Consider the following 20,633-nt stretch of genomic DNA (forward strand, 5'->3'; position numbering starts at 1 on the left):
GTTTGAATGATTTGCTCGCGCTTAAAGGTTTTCTTCGCAGCGACTTTAGCGCCGCGTTGTGAGAATATTTGTCAGTGTGATGACGTCAGGGAATAATAAAACGTGTGCGTTGAGTGAAAATCATTGAATTTCCCGAAATAAAAGCTACTGAGGATAAGCAAAATGGTGAGACTTCAGTGGTCTAGCATCTTCTCTATCCGTTCAATGTGAAGGATTATCTGAGAGTGTAGAATTAGTACTGGAAAATACTATTCCATAAGCATGTGACACATAACCTCAATGTTGGAACTTTTCCGGGAGGTTTCATTGGTTTTCTCTGTTTCACAGAAACCCCTAGTACTCCAGGGCCACGAGCGTTCTATTACGCAGATTAAGTATAACAGGGAGGGTGATTTGCTCTTCTCCTGTTCGAAGGATCAGAAGCCAAATGTGTGGTTCTCCCTGAATGGTGAGCGTCTGGGCACGTTCAATGGGCACCAGGGCGCTGTGTGGTGCATTGACGTGGACTGGACTACCACGAAGCTGATGACTGGTAGTGGTGACATGAGCACGAGGCTGTGGAATGTGGAGCGTGGCACCACAATTGCGACGATTCCCTGCAAATCCTCGGTGAGAACGTGCAACTTCAGCTATTCCGGCAACCAGGCGGCTTATTCCACGGACAAGGCTATGGGACACAGCTGTGAGTTGTTCATCATCGACGTGAGAAACCCGGACGAGGGTCTGGCCAATGCGAGCGCCATCCTGCGAATCCCCATCCTGCAGTCGAAGATCACGTCGATGCTGTGGGGTCCCCTCGATGAGACCATCATCACTGGCCACGAAGACGGACAGATCACGGTGTGGGATCTGCGAATGGGCAAGGAGGTGAACTCCGTCAACGACCACTCAATGGTTATCAATGATATGCAGATGTCCAAGGATGGCACGATGTTCGTCAGCGCTTCGAAAGACACCACAGCCAAACTCTTTGACTCTGAGGATTTGGCATGCCTCAAGACTTATAAAACGGAGAGACACGTCAATTCTGCAGCCATCAGTCCGATAATGGATCACGTTGCTCTGGGTATGTGTCTCAAAATAGCATTTTCAGCTCGTTTTTGTGATTAATCCGCTTTCGCTTCTCAGGCGGTGGCCAAGATGCTATGGAAGTGACAACGACCTCTGCACGGGCTGGAAAATTCGATGCCCGCTTTTTCTATCTCATCTACGAGGAGGAGTTTGCCCGCGTGAAGGGCCATTTCGGGCCCATCAACAGTTTAGCCTTCCATCCGGATGGAAAGAGTTTCGCCACTGGCGGTGAAGATGGTTTCGTGCGTGTCCAAGTATTTGATTCTTCCTACTTTGACTACTCCTTCGACTGAGCTCCAATCTAAGTGAATGAACGAAGATGAAGAGTGTGTACGGAGAGACTCTCAAAAATTGGTGGAAATATAGGAGGAAATCTAAAAACTGCTTTCGTTTCTCATTTTGATGTTTTTCCGCAAGGTGGTGCTGTGGGTGGCACGATGACGTCAAATCATCGTCAGTTTGCAGTGTCCCAGGGAAACGTAAACAAAGGAATAATTCTCTCCTTCTTGCAAAAGAAATTGCATTTTACATAGCTTCTCTAACTAGTTATCGCAGAATAAAACAGTGTGGAGTGCTGTGAGAACACATTACAGGTAAAATTCAACAGGAAAATGTGCATTTTCAGTGTAGAAAAGTAAATGACCTCGAAGTGTGTTTTTTAGAGAAAACATATGATAAAGAATTGGGTCACATTTGCATTCTCTACTAATCGCTTTGTTTTTGCGCAATTAGGAGAAAATGAGGGTGAACTCGGATCATAGATCTAACATCTCCAGCTGACTATGAAATACAGCTTCCCTGTCTTCCGGACATTAGTCAATTTAGCTGATTTTACACAATGGAGGGTAAATATTAATCATTTCCTGTGGAAAATTATTCATAATGCTTGTTTCTGAATTCAGGATCCTCAAGAGAGTATTCCGGGTCAATCAACAGCCAAAATGCTCATGTGATAATCAGCCAAGGACCGCGTGAAGATGTTGATGAAAACACTCCATTGCTTTCCTCACCTCGAACCTCATCAAAGAGCTTCCTGGAGTTCTGCATCTTTTTCGTCATCTTCATTTGCGGGCTTGGTATTGGAATATATCTGCTTATAGTTGAAGGTAATGCCTTGAGATGAAGTTCCGCAGGCCTGTGAATTAGTATTTGTTTTTGATCGAACACGTGCAGGTCAGGAGAGACCCACAAATTTCCCTTTCGATCTCATCGGGAGGTCAGAATGGGGCGCTTCGGGAGAGGCTCGGGGGGAGCCATTAAATCATCGAATGGTGGATCACGTTTTAGTATTCCACACGCGCGGAAATCGCTGTGCTGACGTCAAGCAATGCGCCAAAGTCATGAGATCTCTGCAGGAAAGTTACCGTGGCCGCAATTTGTCAGATGTGCCGCACAATTTCCTTATAAGCGATGCTGGACGGACGTATGAAGCCCAAGGATGGGCGCTTCAGGGCGAGTTTGAGGGACTGAAGGAGCGAAGAGTCTCTCTGGCTGTTGGATTTCTCGGGAATTTCACGCTTCAATCGCCGACAGGACATCAATTGGACGAAACCCGAGCGTTCATCAATGAGGCTATTCGCAGAGGTAAGTTGCATCGAGATTATGGGGTGTTTGTAGTGAGGAACAAGACGGAAAGCGTGCGTGATGCTGAAGCGCTCATTAACGCTCTAAAGTATTGGTCAAGCTGGAGACAAGTGATTGAATACTCGTGAAATCCCTTCTCGTATCTCTTGTCTTTTTGTGTATTTTATTTATCTCACGTTCTTCGTACAAAGGATTCGTCTATGTTCCCTTTTTAAATTACAAATTATAAAAAATGATACAAACATAATGATAAGAGAAATATAGAGAAGAGAAAGAAAGAGATTCTGAGTGTTTTACATATTAAAGATGCCACTACGAAGTGTTTTATTGGATTCTATAGAGTGCTTCGGTGATCGCATATTGATCAACATTTTCATATTTGCTTTGCTATAATTTCTTTTATACTTGGTAAGAAAATTTATTCAGTGAGACGATAAAATAAATCTTGAGAAGTGCAGTCATGTTTTTTCTGCCACAGAGATTTATAATCTTGCTTTCACAACAATGTTTCTTAAGTCATAAATATAATTCACCGTCTACAACGTCCTTATTCTAAATGTTAGTGAATGAAAAGATCGTCGTTCACGAGAATTGAAGAAAGAAAAGGAAGAGGAGAGGAGACAGAAGAGAAAAGTGTGAAAGAAGATATAGAGATTGAAAAGCAGAGTGTGTAAACCTAGCCAAAATGAATCTCAATGGACAGATCAATCGACTTCGAGTTTCCTGAAACTTCCAGCGATTGAGTCCATCTGTGTGGAACTGTTGCTGTTGTTGTTCTTGTCGCGACTGCTGATGATTCCTCGGTCGCTGAGCAATTCCATCTCGTCCAGGGACAGTACGACTTCTCGCTTGGCCGCCAGCTCTGCCTTCCACAACTCGATCATCTCAGCCATGGGCATCGAGCCGCCCATTTCCAGTGGCAGGCACTCCTTGTCCACTTTCTTGATCAGATTGTCCACAGTCACGTGAATCTACAAGCCAGAGAAATAGCAGAATTAGGATCGATTAGTTTATGTAGAGCTGGGATTTTGGGTACTTCATTCAATCCCAAATTACGAATATTGAGACTCACAGAGAGACGATCGTTGATCTTTTTCGACACCAGCGACTTGGCAAAATCCACGACGTATTTCACAGTCGTGTGCACATTCACCACATGGATCTCTTTGTGGCGCATCGGGACGGACTGTTCACCCCATTTCATGATCCTCGCAAATTCCGTGACGTTCCAGCAAGTTATATGAGCAGCAGAGACGCCGCTCATGTCACCAATGTGTGTGAAGCCCAGGATTTGGTTCTCGGGATCCTCAAGCAGTGTTTCATATGTGATGAAGTGAGCTCGAGCCATGTCAGCGCTGCAGTGTCGTGATGGATCAAAGTTTTCTGCAAGGCAAAGGACAAAATCATTCCAACGCCATCGCATATAGCCGAATTACTCACTCGCAAAGGCAATGACGACGCGACGGCCATTCTTATCGCGCACCGGCGATGCGAAAATGTAACCGCCAGAGATCAACTCATTAACGGCGGGCGAGAGGAAGTCCAGTTTGGTGGTCATGTGGGCAAAGGTGCGTCTGAAGTTGAGATACTTGAGCAGTGTCTGTTCCGCCATGGGGATGCTGAACTTCTTGGCGCGCAGGAAGCGCAGCAGAAACTTATCGTCGACACGCACATTCGCCACATCTGGGTTCTTTTTCAGCCAGTCGCGGATCTGCTGAAGGCACTGTTCGCGAGCACAAGCGTCCTCGCGCAATTCCTTGCGCGCTATCTTGAGCACCTTCTCACTGATACCCAATTCCTCCTCGGTGGTCTTGGTCAGGCCCTTCCCGCCGCCGTTCCACGGGTAACTCAGGATCACTCTGGTCGTGGCCATTGGGCACTGCAAGGACGGATAATGTGAATTTCTAGCGCGAGTTTGCTGTCGACGCGAGGGAAAAGCACATTCATCAGTTTTGCCCCTCTTTTCATAGACGTTACAGGTTTTCGGCAAAAGCAGAAAGATCAGAAATGACGGGGGGCAAATGACAATTTGCTGGCTAAATATATTTATAAATATTCAATGTTTTGTTTATTTATCCTCATTTATTAAAAATTAAGAATTCAAACTAAAGAAAAGAACGTGGCCTTCTAAAAATCTCTCCAATTTTGCCAGTTCGATGATTTTTAATCGCTCAGTTTTTCCTCGTTGTATTCTCAAAATGATCATTAGACGTGATAATTACTCTTGTCTCGTGCAGACACGCAAAACTTCAAGTGGTCCTCGAGATTCCATATTGTCTTTGCTGTTTAGCATCAAGTTTCAACGTTTATTTAGAAGATTCACCTTCGCCCTGGAGGAAGTGCTTGTGCGCGCATCAGTAAATTACCTCGGCTATTATTGAAAATTGATGTATAATGGCACTTCGGCAAGTTTGCACAGAGTTTATGAGGAAGAAAAATGTGTGAGAAAACGATAATGTAGCCGATAATTTATTCTAAGAACCTCGCATGAGAACAAAGACATGATCTTGAGATGATCTCCCGCAACTTTGGGCGCTTTCACGCGTATGGATTACATTATTTTCTCTCGTGAGACGGCGAAACGAGTTGGATGGCTATTAATTCAAGCGATCTTATGCAATTTTGTGCTAAAAACCAACCGGGAAATGCAAGTGAGAAAAGTGACCACGCGGAGACCAGTTTTCGCACAGTGCAAGTTGTTTGGAAATTCACGTCAACATTTATCTGTGGCTGCTATATAGCTTTAATTGAATCACCTTTCTATTGGGGTGAAAACTTGTGCATTCGAAAGTGCAGTTTTGAGGTAATTCGCGAGTGTGTGACTCAATATGATTCGTATCAAATGCGCGCGGGTTCTTCGAGAATTTTCAAGGCAACGGACTTTGTTGACCCACGAGTTGTTCGTAAGAATGTTGAGGGCATAAAAGGCTAAATGCAATAAAAACGCTGGTCTGTATGCATGGTTAGAAAATGAGCGTTTGACTATCGCTGGATCGACACGAAAGCTATAACAACACATTGGCAATTGTGATTGGAAAGTATGACTTATCCCAAGGGAAAAATATAAATAAGAGCAATTGGAATGGCCTAGACTGAATCCTCACCTTTGCCACAATTGTCACTCGCTTTCAGTGCTCAAAATCTTGATGGCAGAAAGGTGATAACGATGGTTTATACTTGAGTGACTCATTAAATGAGCAATTATTCGGGATTCACGGTTCATTACACACTCATTTAATGAGTGACTTAATTATGAAACTTTTTACCAAGCCCGCTTGTTAACTTTAACAACCAATTTACAGTCGTAGGCTGTAAAGAGGCGACTTCTAGTGCGAGATTTCTCTGAATGTAATGCACCGTGAAAGTCACAGCCGTAGCACATATCCTAATACACTGTCTCAGAGCGGAGCAAGGCGTCCGATTACATTATTTAATCTCAATGTAATTGCCAAGCGGAGAAAGTTTTTATGCACACTTTTGGTGATCACATTTTATATGGCACTTTGGCCATCTCTCGCAATCTCTTTTCCCTGGCGTTTCTTTAATTCCACACTATGAACAATATGTTGACAAAAGTATCATTTTTGCGGCGTGTCCAGTCTTCTTGAAAATTTTACTTCAATTCAGCCGTTACGTCTGGACGTTTTTTTTCTCTCTGTGGCGATGCTCAGTGCAATGTTTGTCGTTGCATCATCACAAATGTACTGGCGTAATGGATAGAAAATAGGCGAGAAGCACCTTAAGCTAAAGAAAGACAGAGAGAAAAGTGGCGATATTGCGGAATATGAGAGAAATGATGTGGCGATGGATAAAAGTGTATCAGTGAGGATTTAGGTCATTTTTTAGGGTCTGCTGATGATTAATGACCAAGATTTTTTTCCTGCTTTGTTTTGTCTCTGTGTGTCTCTCCCTATGAAATCGAAAGTACTCTGCAGGTAATTGCATTGAACGTCCTTTCACATCCCTATCAACGTGCGTCTCTTATGCATCGATAAACCTTTCATTTTACACCACAAAAAATTGCATAAAGACATTCACTTTTCATTGGACAGGCCTGAATTGGACTGCCGAATTGAGTGATGCAATCTGAATTGTTGTAATATGGTGACAAACATTTGAACAGCAATGAACTTGAGTATTTTTTCGCATGTCAATTCATTCAATAATTTGTGTGCGGTTTTTTGATAAAACGATACAGAAAAGCTGTGAAATTTATAGACGGTCAAATTTTATGATTAGAAAAACAATTTTGGAATTCTTCATGATACTGTGAAATTTCATGATTACAGTGGCCGAGATTCGTAAATATCAAGAAGAGATCTGGCAATTTTGTTGAATTACTTGCTATTTTTCACAGAATATGTTGCATTTCGCAACAATATCTAATTGCCATTAGTATGGAATTAAAGAATAATAATGACTTCAAGATATGGCATAAAGTCGGGCAATAGTAGACTTTAATTTTCTTCAATTGACCAAAATAATCAAGTCACAGTCAAATAAGAAATACAGTTATTAAATGTTTTGAACTGACACGAGTTTGAGGTCATTTGGACAGGTTTCAATATCAATTCTAAGTCAATAATCTGTTGGGATTGTATGAAGAATAAGAATATAAATATAATATCTGCTGTTAGAGGATTTGAAGAACTTTCCCAAAGAACTCAAAATCATTTAATTCGGGTTATTACATCGAAAGTTAAATTAATTTCTAATATTTGGGGTGTGGAGATACTTGGTTCCTAGATATGGATCTTCTTTCATAATGACTTCCAAAAAGAAATGACATAATCGAAATTTCTCAAAGTTTTTCTCCTTCACTCAATCAATGATCAATTAATTTATCAAGAAAGTAGTGCAATAAATCATTACAGCTCTCCAATTTCAGTCAAAGTCCCACCGCGCCGATGTTATTAAGACGTGGAAAGAAACATGTAATTGGCATTCGTCTTGTTAACAAGACAATGCGAGCGCGCGAAGAAATGCATTAGATGTGCAAATAAAGCATGTTTGCCATTCTCAACATTGATAATGACAGTGAATATCACTGTCACGGAGCTTTTTTGCCTTCTCTCAACGGTAAATATTGGTGCAAGTCATAAAATGATCATTGCGTATTTTGCATAAGTTGATTTTGTCCACAAAAAAGCCCGCGCTTGTGGCACTTTGTCGCTAAGTCGATGTGTAAATCTCTTTGGACGGCTGAATATGGCAAACGGCCAATATGAGTAATTATACGATTCAATTGCAGTTTTTGGTGCTTTACCTAATTTTTCCCTTCAGATGTTATTACAAGTGCCTTGAAAGCTGTGAAAAGTGTTGTGAAACCTCCACTTGAATTGCATTGAATTCATCATCGAATTTACGTGATTTTTTTTTCTCTACCGCCCTCAAAAAATGCTTTTATACAAGCTGATTGGGAAGGATTTTGCAATCTTTTCACCGCATCGACTTATTAGTTCAACAATGATATTTGGCAGGTACGCAAAAAACACTCGCCATTCAATTAAAGTTAGTTGGTAAAAAACCATCTCAAAAGTTCATCACGATTTTAAAAGATTTGACGAGGAAAATTGTATGTGTGATTATATAATGTGCGAAGGAGAAAAAAGAAATGTTGCGCCAGTGAGAAGCTCGAAAGAATTCACAGAGAGAGAGCGCGCTTTATTGCAAAAGCGGCCCTTTGGCGATTTGATAGATTTGAACCATTTGAACTAAATTAATCAACCTGATGGAGATTTGCTGGGTGTCCTCAATATTTGGCTGCCTCTGGTAATCCCACAGGTAAAATCACTAATGCTGCAAGGCACTCTTCACTCGCGACAGCAGGTGAAACTGCTCTAAAGCACAGTCTTAGGTCGAGTGCTCAACTTTGGATAATCATCAAATGCGGCAACTCACGATATGTTCGCGCCCCACCAGAAGTCAGAGTGATCTAAGAGGCTCTCGAGTCCCCTTCCATTCTGCCAGCACTTCGTCCACCTTCTTTATGCCTTTTTATTACGCACTTTTCTGCATTCTTCACTCCATTTCGGGGCAGGCTTTGGCCTCTTTTTCCTTTCCCGATGAAAGAAAAAAGGGGAAAAAAGGATCACACTCTTGCATATGTTCATTAAAATTCTCATCCCATAATTTCTCCATTGCGAAATCCCATACAATCCCTCCGTATGTAATTTTCCTTCTCTTCAATTACAATCCGATCGCCGAGCAATGCGTGACGCTGCGATCTCGTGCGCGATCTTGTTTTGAGATCAACAAGTCGCCAAAGTGTGGCAATCGCGAGTGCAATTTCCGCATTTTAGAGCAATGACGGAGAGAAAAGCTGCTAAAGTCTCACTGTACTTGATCTTTTTCTGCGAAAATTCACACTGTCTCTGGTTGCGCGCAACAATCGCAGCAACTTCCTCTCCTCGAGAGGAATATTTCTCTTCCCGCCAAAACGTCGCATTCACAAAACGCTAAGTATTATGAGGAAAATCGATCTAGAGACGGAGAATAAAGGATTAAATTATGATAAAAATGCAGTTTTCTCACTTTTGTATTATCTAACTTTAATCTTCACGTTTTAATTGGTGGAAGCAAAAGAATGTTGTTTGAGAAGATGACTCTAAGAACTTCTGAATATGAGTTGTATAAAAAAGTCCAAATTTCATCGAAACTGATCTTTTGTCTATTGATATAGAGCGAAGCGCAAAAAGAAATTCTGCTGCGTTTCAAAAGCGATCAACCTTCCCCGGTCAAATTGAGAAATCCACCCTCGTGCGATGGAAAATAGGCGTTTGCATGCTATTGAAAGACATGAGAATTTCACGCTCATTCGCAATAATCGCGATGTAGGAAAAATTCTTGACTTCAAAATTGCTTTTCCCTCTTCACCTTCAGGCCGTTCAGGCAAGAGTGTGTAGTGTGATTCAGCTGGATCACACTATATCGTGCGATTTCTAAGCAAAAATCTCAGGATGAACTTGGCGGCTTTCACGTGTGTGGACGGCTTTAGAAATACAGTCCTTGTGTTTTTGTTTTTATTACTGAAATTCTTTATTATCTCGAACTGATTCCTTTCTACAATTATTTAGTTATAAATTTCCCTATAGATTGATAACTCTGTATCTTAGAGAAATGTGACATTGATAGCTTTATTATGTTATCAGAATTTAAAATTATTTTTTTCTTATTATAACATAAAATAGGAGAGCATATCTTTACTCCTTAGCGATATTACTAATTCTCTTGGATTTTCGCGCAGGGACATTTCTCACGACTGTCTCCTCTTCTACCTCCTGAAAATTGACCAGGAAATATTATTAATCTGTTCATTTATCATTAAAACTACGTCAAACTTACATCAAATCCAAAGCAATCCTTCATATCCTTATCTTCCTCATCGTCCTCCGTCTTCAACGTAAGCTTCTTGTTGGGATCACTAATGCCCTGAAGTACTTCCTCCTCGATATCTTCAATCACAGAGATAAGATAGTCAGTATTTCCGTCACGATTTGCACAACTTTTGTCACTTTACTTACGGTCAGAGAGAAGAAACTCCTCATTGAGCCTGGAACCTTGGCCCTCTTCATCCTCTTCGGGCATCTGAATGACTTCCAGCACCACATACTGATTATCATCTTCACCCTCCACCATTAGCGTCTCCTTTTGATCCTCGCCGCCAGTCTCTTCGGCCTCTTCAATCAGCTCATCCTGCTCAATTTCATCCTCCTCATCCTCCAGTTCCTCCTCCTCATCAGTGTCCATCTGTTCGCTCTTAAACTCGCCGCCATCCGGATACAAGATGCGCTTCTTCCTGCCCAACTTGAGCGCCTGAGCGTCCTCATGTACCGATGACTCGGGATCATGTAGAGCCAAGTGGCGAATGAGATTTCCTTTGTGCCTGAAGCTCCTATTGCAGTGCGGACAGTGATGACCCTTTGGCTTCGGCACTGGCGGCACGTAATCCGGATTGTGGTAGAGATTTATGTGTCGCTTAAGCAATTGCTTCTGCCTGAACGATTGCTCGCACTGTTCGCATTGATAGGGCTTCTGATCCGTGTGGATCAGCATATGAGACTCTAAATGACGAGCCGAGATGCTGGCATAGGGGCAGAGATCACACTTGTAGCACTTCTCTCCCTCGTGCGTCTTCGTGTGGATCTGAAAGTGTAATCATCGTGTTGAGAGAGAATTACACAAAGCACCTTTACGAAACTCACCTTGTACGTGTATCTATCCGGGAAGAGTCCATCGCATCGCTTGCACTTGAGCGGCTTGTCGGATGTGTGAAGCTTCTGAATGTGAATCCTGAGATCTGTCTTCCGGCCACAAGTTGTGGGACAGAGTTCACACTGGAACACCGGCTTGTCGCCCACATTGTGGATCAGCTTGTGCGCCTTCAGAGAGTTGCTCTGTGTGAATTTGGCATTGCACACGTCACACTCATAGGGCTTCTCGCCAGTGTGAATACGCAAGTGACGCTTCAGCTTGAACGTGTCCGGGGAGGCATAAGTGCAGTGAGGACACTGATAAGGGCGCTCTCCTGTGTGGCATCGTATGTGACGCTTCAGCTTGCTCAATTCCACACTGGCGTAGTCGCACTCTGAGCACTTGTGAGGCTTCTCGTGAGTGTGGCGATAACGCACGTGACGCACCAGCTCGCCGGACGTGGTGAAAGAGCTCATACAGAATTTGCAGTGATGTGGTTTCGTGCCCGTGTGCGTGTTCACGTGATTGTGCAGCGAGGCAACAGTTTTGAAGCCGCGCTCGCAGACACTGCACTTGTGCGGACGCTCATCCGAATGGGACTTCATGTGGCGTGAGAGAAGGTATCGCTTGGTGCTGGTGTAGTTGCAATAGTTGCAGAGATGTGACACTGTTTGCATTTGATTCTTCGAGATGATCTTCATCACCTTCTGCTTGTCATCTTCAGTGTCCGACATTCCGATCAGCTTGTCTGGGTCTTCCTCGAAGTCATACACATTTCCGTCCTCGCCCGCCTCAAATTCATCATCCTCCTCGACATTCTCACCAGAATCACCCTCACCTGATGCTCCAGTAGAGGCTTGGTTCTTCCCCTCTTGGCCGTTCATGATGAGCACGTAACTAACCTCTCCAGAATTCCCATCTGAGGGCATAATTACATAGTCTGGGTTCCCAGAAGCGTCCTTTTGCTTGCCGCCTTTCTCCTTCTCCTCGTCATCAGTCAGGAAATCAGGTGGCGATGTCAATACTGGCTCGGACTCCTTTGTGGCTTGATAGTAGTAATTCCCGGAGGAGTCTATGAAGTATGTCCCGGTGTCGTCTTCATCTTCCCCGCCAGATTCAGCCTCTTCTCCGCGAATAATGGTGATTGTTTCTGTCTCCGAGACAGGCACAGACGAAGGTCCGGCTGTAGAGTCAATCTCCTTGTTAAAAGACTCCAGATACGACTGAATTTCACTCCCCTCGAGTTTTATGCTCACGTTGGCGTTTGACATCCTAAACTGAGGAAGCGCCAATCTGAAAGCGGAGAAGTAGTATGAAAATAGTTAATCAACACTGAGAGTCTCCTGCCCGAGCCCTAAAGTCCCAAAAATGCGTACACAAATTGCCTTTCTCACGAGATCAAGCATGAGCTATCCTCGAACTTCCACTTATTGGCCTCGGTGATGTAAAAAAACGCACAAGCCCACCGCCATATTGGCGTAATATTGAGCTGGAAGCCCCACAGACTCCGCATTTACGTATCCACAGCACAGGCATTTACGGGAAAACACCACTTTTCGCAGGAGTACCAAAAATTTAGTGAAGGAATGAAAACACGGTAATTTACAGATTTTTGTTGCCAGGGGGCCTCCATTGGACAGTAAATTTCTCAAAATTATCACCATCGGCGCTGAATTCAACATGGCTTCCCCATGAACACCAAGCAAAAGTGCTGTGCTTCCCTTCAAGGCGGTTTTCATCACTTTTCCACGATATTCCCACTAATTCACTGGTGTTAAACTGTGCACCTACCATAGATGAAGGGTTTGAGGTGATTTCCTGCTAGGAATAGCACGAGATGGTCCAGGTAATGCGGTATTTCACGATTGCACTGCCAGAGAGATAAAATATGCCAAGAGAAGCTCGCTCTCTTTTCCCCGCAGCGGCGTCATCCAAGCCTGAGCGCTTTTTTTCGCTCTCACTAAGCTTGCGCCGTTTCCCGCGAGAGGCGCTGTTCGCCATTTTGCTATTTTTGTTGACATAAATATTGTGAAGGAATTTTTGTGATATTGATTGTTGCATTTTCTCATTGGAGTTTCTCTATGAATGATAGTGCAAAATGTAGTGGAGGGTTCGATCAGGCAATTAAAGGTGAAATATCAGCTGTACAAGTAGGAGAATCATGTGAATTGGTTGATAACGTGAAACAGATTTTTCCTTCGTTTTTCACCATTTTCTTATCATTGTGAGTTGAGTTTCTATTGATTAGAGGAATTTGGATGTTGCAACACACAAAATTAGGCCATTTTCTCCGTTTTTTTTTTACTTAAAATAATAGGGAAAGATAATCTCGTGGTAAACCTGTTAAAGTGCATTGGAATTTTTCTAACCAACAATTTCTGGCCTCATTGCAGTGAAACAGGAAGTGGGAGTCGCCCAACCAAATGTCTATCTGAGATTCCTTCACCAAAGAGTATATCAGTGAGTCTTTGAAGATGGATTCACCGAGGAATGTGGGAAAGGCAGCAGAGAGTGAGGAAAAATCACAGAAATGGTTAATGAAATTGCAACTCATTCGCTTATTATTTTGTAGACATCTGCGGCGAGCAGCAATTGAGGCAGTTCGGGAAGTTCCTGGAAACACACAATCGGTTATTGACGTCTCTTGAGAATGATCAAACAGCTCCGGAAGGAGAAAAGATTTTCACGAAATGCAACATGCCAATTTACTATGGATACAGTGGGGAGAATGAGAATATATCACTCTTTCAACTTGTTGAGTCGGACAACAAAGTGCTCAACAAGAATATAATCGTCTTTGCGTTCCTCTGTAATGAAATTGATTGCTTGAGAGTGGAATCTGAGAGTTTGCAACTCAACCTTCTCTACTACGATGAAGATGTGGTGGAGATGAAGGAAGACACGCCCGTGAATTTGATCAATAAGAAGGTTTCGGGTGTGCTGGACTTCTTGTTCAAGATAAGACAATTCCTACAGCGCTGCAGTGACGTCCTGGAGCTCACCGTCCGAGAATTTAGTGCCTTTTTCGATGACAACAAATGCCTTGGGAATTCACAAAATTCCACATGCTTATATGTGAGTTAAACACATTTGTTTGCTCCCTTATTATACTTATTGGTGTTTTTTTTTATGTTTCTTTGCAGACAGTTTTTGATAAAATGTGTGATTTAATCATAAGTATCTACATCTTCGATGAGATCTTTGCCGGATTGCGCCTAAAGCAGTTCTGGGGGCCGTACAAGAAGCAAATGACGACCGTTTGTGTGAATGCCCAGCAATTCAAGGAGTTCTCAGCGACTGACATGAATGGATTGATGCAGATGATTGGGGAATTGGATGAATTGTTCCAGGGAAGGCTCGTGGATAGTGCGCTGCAGCGCTGTGCCAAAGTGAAGGAGAGTGTTTTGCCAAAAGTAATGGGAAGATTTGCCACTCAGATGCAAGCACACATCAAGAGAGTCCTGAGCGACGTGGTGAAGTATCCTCAAGATCTCTCAGAGCTCAGCGATTGCGGATGTGTGATCAGAGTGAGTGTGATGTGCATTTTCTATCACACTTTCTTCGGTAATCTCGATCAGAAGTGCTTCAAACAGTTGTTGGAGATTAGCAACAAGTTCTGTGGCATCACTCTCATCAGCAATATCGTGTGGTGTCCCGAAGTATTCATTAGAAGGCACGCAGCCACTCTCTTGAAGGGTCAGGAGAAATTTGTCAGTGATGCTGGTAAAGTTAGACAAATTTTTCTCACTGGGAAGACATCAAATCTATCAAAAGAAGTAAATTCATTCACATTTCGCACTCTTTCCTGGGTGTTGCAAATGATGACGGAGTACAAAGTGGCGAAGAATGAAGTGAAGATTGAACAAATACGCTCCAGAGCCAATCTCTTTACGGCTGGTGTGAGATTGGCTGGTCAAATGAGCCATTTGATAAAGTGTGTGACAAATCTGCATGTGATTGTACAGCTGCCAATGCAGAAATCCACGTTGATGAGCATTGGTAAACTTCTGGAATTCCTCATTGCCATAAGAGAAGTGTTCCTGCAACTCCGCAGCTTCATTGTTGAGAGTGTGAATAGTATAATTCAACACTTTGAGTATCAGGGTGTGTATTTGGTGAATGCAGCGAGAAAGACTCTCTCCCGTGACAACTATAATGAGAAGACATTGGACTCCTTGGCGGCGTTCCAAATCACTGAGCGGTGTCTCTATGGGCCGGCCACGAGGACGCGAATAACCATCGCGAAAATTGCTCTGAGTGTGTTTGAGGCCAATGCGACGAGCCTCAATATCGAGTATGTGCAGAAATTGGCGAGAATCCTGGCCAGATTGACCATCATTGTAGATCTCCAGGAGACTCTGGATCGCGTGTGCGACACGTCGTTTCTCTTCTGGCATCAGTCGCTGTTTCGAAGTTATTTGAAGCAGTATTTTGACTATGGTGTGGATCATCAGAGAATTTTGGCCACATTTGACGGTGTGGACAAGTGTGCAGGAGCAGTGGACGAAGTGCAGACGATAGAATTCACATGCCAGGAGCAATTCACAGAGGCTGTAATGAAATCCTTCACAGGAGAAGTGATCAATCGACTGTGCGCCCAAATTGAAACGGGATTGAGATTGGATTTCCACTCGAATCTTCAAGTGGACGCAGTAAATCCCTTTGTAAGAGGTTCTCAACTCGTGAACTCCAAAGCACTACTCGCAGTGGAAGTGGTGAAAGTTGCTGATCGCTATGTGAGTCTGAAGCGTTCTGTTGAAGCTTATCTCAGCAATATGTTCTACAATTTAACTACCATTTCGCTACATGATTGGCGAACATATGGAGAGATGAGACGACTTGCGGGATTGAAGATGAACCTCGTAACAGTGGCTGATCATTTGCCAACGCAGATTCTCGAGCAGGGATGCGATGTGTTAGACATTATGAGGAATATTCATGTTTTTGTGGCGCAATACGTGTACAATCTCAATAATCAAGTGTTCATTGAGCGCACGAGTGGAAATAAGCACCTCAATACCATCAATATTCGTCACATTGCCAACTCACTCAGGACTCACGGAATTGGAGTGGTGAACACGACTGTGAATTTCACGTATCAGTTTCTGAAGAAAAAGATTTACGTGTTGTCACAGTTCCTCTATGATGAGCGCATCAAGAGTCGCCTGGTAAAGGATCAGAAGTGGTTCAGAGATAATAGGGAGAGATTGGGACAGATGTATGCGTACGAGAGAGCGGACGCCTTCAACAAGGGTATCCGTAAGTTGGGCGTCACGGAAAGTGGTGAGAGCTATCTGGACACATTCCGACTGTTAGTGAGTCACATTGGAAATGCCATGGGATACGTGAGAATGATGCGATCTGGATGTATTCATACTTGTTCAATGGCCAGCGCTTTCCTGCCAACTGGTGAGGAGCGAGATAGTCTGACACTGAGTGAATTGGCCACAAGCGAGGGTCTTTTATCGGCTACATGCACATCAGCTGCTAATCTCCAAGCAGAAATTGAACATTTGTGGCGCCAATGGAGTGAAGGAACAGAGTATTTTCGACTCCTCGTCGACACACTAGCGCCATTCTTGCGAGGACCAAAGAATGTGCATTTAAAGACGTTCTATTTAATTGTTCCGCCACTCACGATCAACTTCGTTGAACACATGCTTAGCATGAAGGATCGCATGGGAAAGAAGAACAGACAAGATGCCTTGTTCACAGATGATGGATTCGTCATGGGACTGGCGTATATTCTGAAGCTTCTCGATCAGATTGACGACTTCAATTCGCTGCACTGGTTCCGGGCTGTGAAGGTGAAATACGCCATGGATAAGGAGAAGATTGCCGATCAGAGGAAAGAGATTGGCTCATCGGATGATGTGAAGCTGCAACAAACATTGGCACTCACGGAGAGGCGAATTCACACATTCCAACAAGAGTTTGATTTGCTCTACTACAACTTGAGCAGTGCCAAGATTTTCTTCAGCAACTGAGTGAAAAAAGAATTATTTGAATACCAAGGAAAATACAGTGATTAGCAGAAGCTTAGCGGTCTGCTGGACTTTAAGACTTGCACAACGTTATCCCGCAGCAGGTGATTCATGTTCCTCTGTTTCTCCCGCGACACTGGTTGTGAATGTTCTCTGGCCAGGTGATGCAAATCTGCGTAATATTGCATTCCAGGAACACCAGCAGTGCTGAAGGAAGCTGATACTTCTGTGCAATCCACCACGATTGTCTTAAGTGGAGTCACGAGCAAGGTTGATTGATTGGGCTGTGGAGAAGTAAGTGTCAATTCAGCGCATTCATTCTATTGTTCTTGATCACCACAGCAGTCAATTCTTTAATAAATTCGGGATATTTTTAGTCTTCTTACCGGCTTTCTGTGCTCAATAACTTCTCGCATTAGAAGAACGGCTGAACGACTGCCTGATAAAAGATTCCATCGTGACCAAGAGAAATTGTGCGTGAGCGCCAAGGCGCCCATGCAATCGTATAGATGAGTCTCCATCACGGAATTCTTCTCGCAAGATCCTTCAGTATAGCAAAAAGCATCAGATTCTGGAAAGAGATCGATGGCTGTGCTTTTCATGATCACTTTCAATTCACTGAGAGGAAACACAGCTCCCAAAACATGTGCTAGAGGTGTGCTTGAGCATCCTTGGAGGGAATTGAGTCGCACTCCATCCTCTAGAATTGTCATATCGATGCTCACAACTGCGGCGGTGAGAGTGAATGTCACAGCATTTGGGATCTTGAAGTCTGGCTTCAATTCCCATGTTTGATAAGGAAGATTGCTGTATCGATTGGCGGCAAATCCAAAGCATCCTAGACGACCAGTGCGAAATTGTATGGTGAGCTTATCCTCATTGAATTTCACATCGTGGACATCTCGAGTACTCCACTTGGAGAGAGATTTATCTGGTGGATAAGAGGATGCCTTTCCCTGCGTGTCTTCTTCATTTGAGTCACTTTCTGACTCCTCTTCCTCAATGATCTCCACGTCCTTTTCAGGGGTGTCTTCGCGCTTGAACGAGGCGGAGAGAAAGCGAGGATCTCGCAATAGATCTCGATCCTCACGCAACAGACTCACACTTGAGGGTTTGCGGGTAACTTCGGGAATTTCTGCCTCTTGTGGAGAAGATAGGTTCGATGCAATCTCATCTATCTTGACAGTCAATTGAGGAGTTTGTAGATCAATGAGTTGATCCAAGTCTCTGATGAACTGCGAGAGCATGTATTTACCACTTGAGCCCAGTGAGACACTGCATCTTCTGAACTTCTGTGCACATTTCACTTCTTCGTCTTCATCTGTGGATGGCGATGGAGTTGAAGAAGACGATTGGGATGAACTGGTGATATCTTGTGAGGATTTCCTGGTGAGAATCTTCAGTGTCCCGCGAAGACGCACTTTGGGATGAAGTGATCGTGGAGAATTTGTTTGATGGATGACTGAATTGATAGCTGTGGATTGCTTCCTCCGAGCCTCTTTCACAGCACTCTCCTGGATGGCATACTTCATAAGACTGCCTTTCCTCTCTCCAGGAGCATTTTCAATCTTCACACCATATCCATCCGGCAAGCGAGGCACCACAAAGTCCAGCATCAGTGCGTACAGATCAATTCTCGGTGGGATGAAGAGGAGATTGAAGTCACGGATTTCAGTAACCCTAGGTTCAGACCTGACTTTACGCCGCGCTGATTGGTCAGGCTGTTCAGACGCTTGAGGAAGACTTTCTAGAGTTTCATTATCTTCCAAGAGAGATTCCTCCACATCGGCTGGACACTCCCAGCGACAGACAATTGGTGGTTCAAACCAGAGAACATTCTCAGGGAGTTTCACTGTGATCAGAGCGAGTTTGTCCAGATTTTGCTCCATCAACTTGATCTCCGCCTCAATTTCTTCAGGCAATCGACGAACTCCAGGCAGCGGCGGCGGTGGAGGTTTGTAGGATTGGTAGAAGTGCTTCCTCTTCAGCTTGTTAGGATGCAAGAGCGTTGTAAGGAAGGATTTTGAACCAATCTTCACATCCTGCTTCGGTTGATCCAAGTAATCAATGCAGTAAATTCCACCGACGATTCTGTGACTGCGCAGATTCACATCCATGGAGATTAGCTTCAGTCCTTCCGGTCCCTTCCGTCGCTTCTCCAATTTATTCTGCTCAGTCTCGTAGTTGGCATACAACTTGTCTACGTCGATCACCGTAGGAGCACTAGGAGTTTCCATTGTGTCAAACAGGGCAGCCTCACTTTGAGCCTTTTTCTCTGCCAGTGCTTTCTCCAGCAACTCTTTGCGTTTCCGCCACTCGATTTTCGTGCTCTGCCTCAGATTAAGCACTCGAGTTATAGGCAGTGGCATGAAGAAGCTGTGGCATGAATCTGAGTAGTGATCGTAGTTGAGCCAGAGACCGCGCAATGCCGCCCGGAAGCACTTTACAGTGGGTGGAAGAATGAGTGTGGTGTCCAGAAGAGTGAACTCCACTTCGGTGTGTTTTGTCTCTTCTCTGGCACGTTCTTTAGCACTCAATTGAGGCTGAGGAATGTCGCGTTGCGTCCATAGTTGAGATTTAAATACTTCAGACTCGTAAACGTGTGTGGCAATAGTGGATCCATCCAAATTCATGTCTCTATCGATGTTGCAGAGGACTTGATAGGAGAATTTGTCTATGTATTCAGCGAGTTTTTCTCTCAATTCCGCCCTCAAGCGTAACAGATCTCGATAAATGGCCAAAGATAAGTCATCAGGATCTAGAATAGCCTCCTGCAGTTCATCCATGATCTGCAAAACCAGTTTCAAAATCATTGCACACACCACAATGCTTTGAACTCACCCCCAGAACTTCCTGTACGCGACTAGCGTATAAATCTCCAATGTTAGGCTGTAGTTTCTTCACGTTTCCTCTCGTGAGATCCACAACATCACGATTCTGGGTCAGAAGAGTCTCTTCGTTGGTCATCAAGAGCCAATTCCGCTCACTAGCTTCCATTATGTCTTCCTTCTCCATCCACATGTGGATGTATTGGCGCAAATCTCCAGGATTCTGGGCATTCGGCAAGCCGTTGCATCTCATGTATCGCTTCCATTCATTTTGCTTCTTTTGCTCAGCGTAAATCTCAGAAATTTTTTGTCTGAAATCCAGGAAAAACTCCACGCTCTCTTTGAGCTGAACACGCCTTATTCTATTCTCCACCAGCTCTTGCTGCTGGCGATCTTCAGCCTCTTCCCGTTCCCGCTTCTGACGCTCCTGCTCTTCCTGAAGTGTTTTCTGACGTTCCTTTTCCTGCTCTTGGCGCACATGTTCAGCATGCTCAGCATCGAGTTTTGCTTTCTCCTTCTTACTCAGCTTCTTTTTCGGTCCCTGCAAAGAAGGACAAAAGTTCTATAGTCGATTCGAAGTGAAAAGTATTCCAAATGTATACTACCATGCTCAATTTGTTTCTTCCACTTATTCACTCTTTATTTAATCGATACAACATCGAAAGTTGCCGAGGAAATCCTTGTTCTTCTCATTTTCTCTTTTATTTACAAGATAATTTCATTTTCTATACAATAGGCACAAAATTGTTTACTCAACATGTTTTTTTTTCTCTTAACTTCCTTGCATTTTTACTCATGAAAGAAAAACGTGTGTTCCTCCTCTTCTAACAAGTTAAGGGAATTCTTCATGAAAACGCCCAAAAAAGGAAAGATAAACAGACAATCCCGCTCTCCGTTTGCTCAAAGAACAGATGCAACAAAACAGTGTGAAAAAGAATAGGAAAAATACTTTAGACAGGATCAAAAGACAGCG

At 43.6% G+C, this 20,633-nt stretch overlaps 6 protein-coding genes across 9 annotated transcripts; 3 read left to right on the forward strand and 3 right to left on the reverse strand.

The window, feature by feature from the left end:
- Positions 1 to 50: 50 nt before the first annotated feature.
- Positions 51 to 1,449, forward strand: LOC132259417 (eukaryotic translation initiation factor 3 subunit I). Its single transcript, XM_059757049.1, has 3 exons — positions 51 to 165; positions 328 to 1,066; positions 1,129 to 1,449. The coding sequence occupies exons 1-3, from the start codon at positions 163 to 165 to the stop codon at positions 1,362 to 1,364; spliced, it is 978 nt and encodes a 325-aa protein (XP_059613032.1). The 5' UTR covers positions 51 to 162; the 3' UTR covers positions 1,365 to 1,449.
- An 81-nt stretch (positions 1,450 to 1,530) lies between these two features.
- LOC132261289 (peptidoglycan-recognition protein SB1-like) lies at positions 1,531 to 3,222 on the forward strand. Its single transcript, XM_059760046.1, has 4 exons — positions 1,531 to 1,664; positions 1,804 to 1,916; positions 1,974 to 2,177; positions 2,245 to 3,222. The coding sequence occupies exons 2-4, from the start codon at positions 1,910 to 1,912 to the stop codon at positions 2,781 to 2,783; spliced, it is 750 nt and encodes a 249-aa protein (XP_059616029.1). The 5' UTR covers positions 1,531 to 1,664; positions 1,804 to 1,909; the 3' UTR covers positions 2,784 to 3,222.
- Positions 3,223 to 3,263: 41 nt separating this feature from the next.
- On the reverse strand, positions 3,264 to 8,581 carry LOC132261288 (clavesin-1). 2 transcript variants are annotated; one of them, XM_059760043.1, is made up of 4 exons: positions 8,384 to 8,581; positions 4,096 to 4,534; positions 3,728 to 4,038; positions 3,264 to 3,626 (listed from the first exon to the last, which is right to left on the reverse strand). In XM_059760043.1, the coding sequence occupies exons 2-4, from the start codon at positions 4,526 to 4,528 to the stop codon at positions 3,360 to 3,362; spliced, it is 1,011 nt and encodes a 336-aa protein (XP_059616026.1). In that variant the 5' UTR covers positions 4,529 to 4,534; positions 8,384 to 8,581; the 3' UTR covers positions 3,264 to 3,359. The 2 variants fall into 2 exon arrangements, with proteins under 2 accessions (XP_059616026.1, XP_059616028.1); XM_059760045.1 differs by lacking the exon at positions 8,384 to 8,581 and adding an exon at positions 4,878 to 5,417.
- Positions 8,582 to 9,674: 1,093 nt separating this feature from the next.
- Positions 9,675 to 19,609, reverse strand: LOC132259176 (uncharacterized; the record flags this gene model as incomplete). Its single annotated transcript, XM_059756727.1, has 12 exons — positions 9,675 to 9,935; positions 10,000 to 10,109; positions 10,179 to 10,800; positions 10,860 to 12,141; positions 14,034 to 14,227; positions 14,403 to 14,595; positions 14,719 to 15,485; positions 16,226 to 16,335; positions 16,487 to 16,647; positions 16,777 to 16,831; positions 16,888 to 17,116; positions 17,219 to 19,609. Coding segments are annotated over 12 exons (6,192 nt in total), but the record flags the coding sequence as incomplete, so codon positions are not given.
- LOC132261287 (WASH complex subunit 4) lies at positions 12,569 to 16,909 on the forward strand. Of its 3 annotated transcripts, none has more exons than XM_059760042.1 (4): positions 12,569 to 12,694; positions 13,242 to 13,359; positions 13,421 to 13,923; positions 13,992 to 16,909. In XM_059760042.1, the coding sequence occupies exons 2-4, from the start codon at positions 13,323 to 13,325 to the stop codon at positions 16,833 to 16,835; spliced, it is 3,384 nt and encodes a 1,127-aa protein (XP_059616025.1). In that variant the 5' UTR covers positions 12,569 to 12,694; positions 13,242 to 13,322; the 3' UTR covers positions 16,836 to 16,909. The 3 variants fall into 3 exon arrangements, with proteins under 3 accessions (XP_059616025.1, XP_059616023.1, XP_059616024.1); XM_059760040.1 differs by having other exon boundaries at positions 12,652 to 13,072; XM_059760041.1 differs by having other exon boundaries at positions 12,652 to 12,978.
- Positions 19,519 to 20,622, reverse strand: LOC132261290 (dynein axonemal intermediate chain 7-like). Its single transcript, XM_059760047.1, has 2 exons — positions 20,266 to 20,622; positions 19,519 to 20,201 (listed from the first exon to the last, which is right to left on the reverse strand). Exons 1-2 carry the CDS (start codon positions 20,266 to 20,268, stop codon positions 19,611 to 19,613), a joined length of 594 nt encoding a protein of 197 aa, XP_059616030.1. The 5' UTR covers positions 20,269 to 20,622; the 3' UTR covers positions 19,519 to 19,610.
- Positions 20,623 to 20,633: the final 11 nt, after the last annotated feature.

Source organism: Phlebotomus argentipes, unplaced genomic scaffold (assembly GCF_947086385.1).
Source record: "Phlebotomus argentipes unplaced genomic scaffold, Phlebotomus argentipes genome assembly scaffold_18, whole genome shotgun sequence".
Classification (NCBI taxonomy): Eukaryota; Metazoa; Arthropoda; class Insecta; order Diptera; family Psychodidae; genus Phlebotomus; species Phlebotomus argentipes.

Excerpts from the sequence above, each read along its gene's own strand:
- LOC132259417 (XM_059757049.1), top strand. Across the intron at positions 1,067-1,128 it reads AATGGATCACGTTGCTCTGG|GCGGTGGCCAAGATGCTATG; the intron begins GTATGTGTCTCA and ends TTCGCTTCTCAG.
- LOC132261289 (XM_059760046.1), top strand. Across the intron at positions 2,178-2,244 it reads ATATCTGCTTATAGTTGAAG|GTCAGGAGAGACCCACAAAT; the intron begins GTAATGCCTTGA and ends GAACACGTGCAG.
- LOC132261288 (XM_059760043.1), bottom strand. The coding sequence starts at position 4,528 with ATGGCCACGACCAGAGTGATCCTGAGTTACCCGTGGAACGGCGGCGGG. Across the intron at positions 4,039-4,095 it reads CGTCGTCATTGCCTTTGCGA|AAAACTTTGATCCATCACGA; the intron begins GTGAGTAATTCG and ends TTTGCCTTGCAG. Across the intron at positions 3,627-3,727 it reads AGATCAACGATCGTCTCTCT|ATTCACGTGACTGTGGACAA; the intron begins GTGAGTCTCAAT and ends TCTGGCTTGTAG.
- LOC132261287 (XM_059760042.1), top strand. The coding sequence starts at position 13,323 with ATGGATTCACCGAGGAATGTGGGAAAGGCAGCAGAGA. Across the intron at positions 13,360-13,420 it reads TGTGGGAAAGGCAGCAGAGA|ACATCTGCGGCGAGCAGCAA; the intron begins GTGAGGAAAAAT and ends ATTATTTTGTAG. Across the intron at positions 13,924-13,991 it reads AAAATTCCACATGCTTATAT|ACAGTTTTTGATAAAATGTG; the intron begins GTGAGTTAAACA and ends GTTTCTTTGCAG.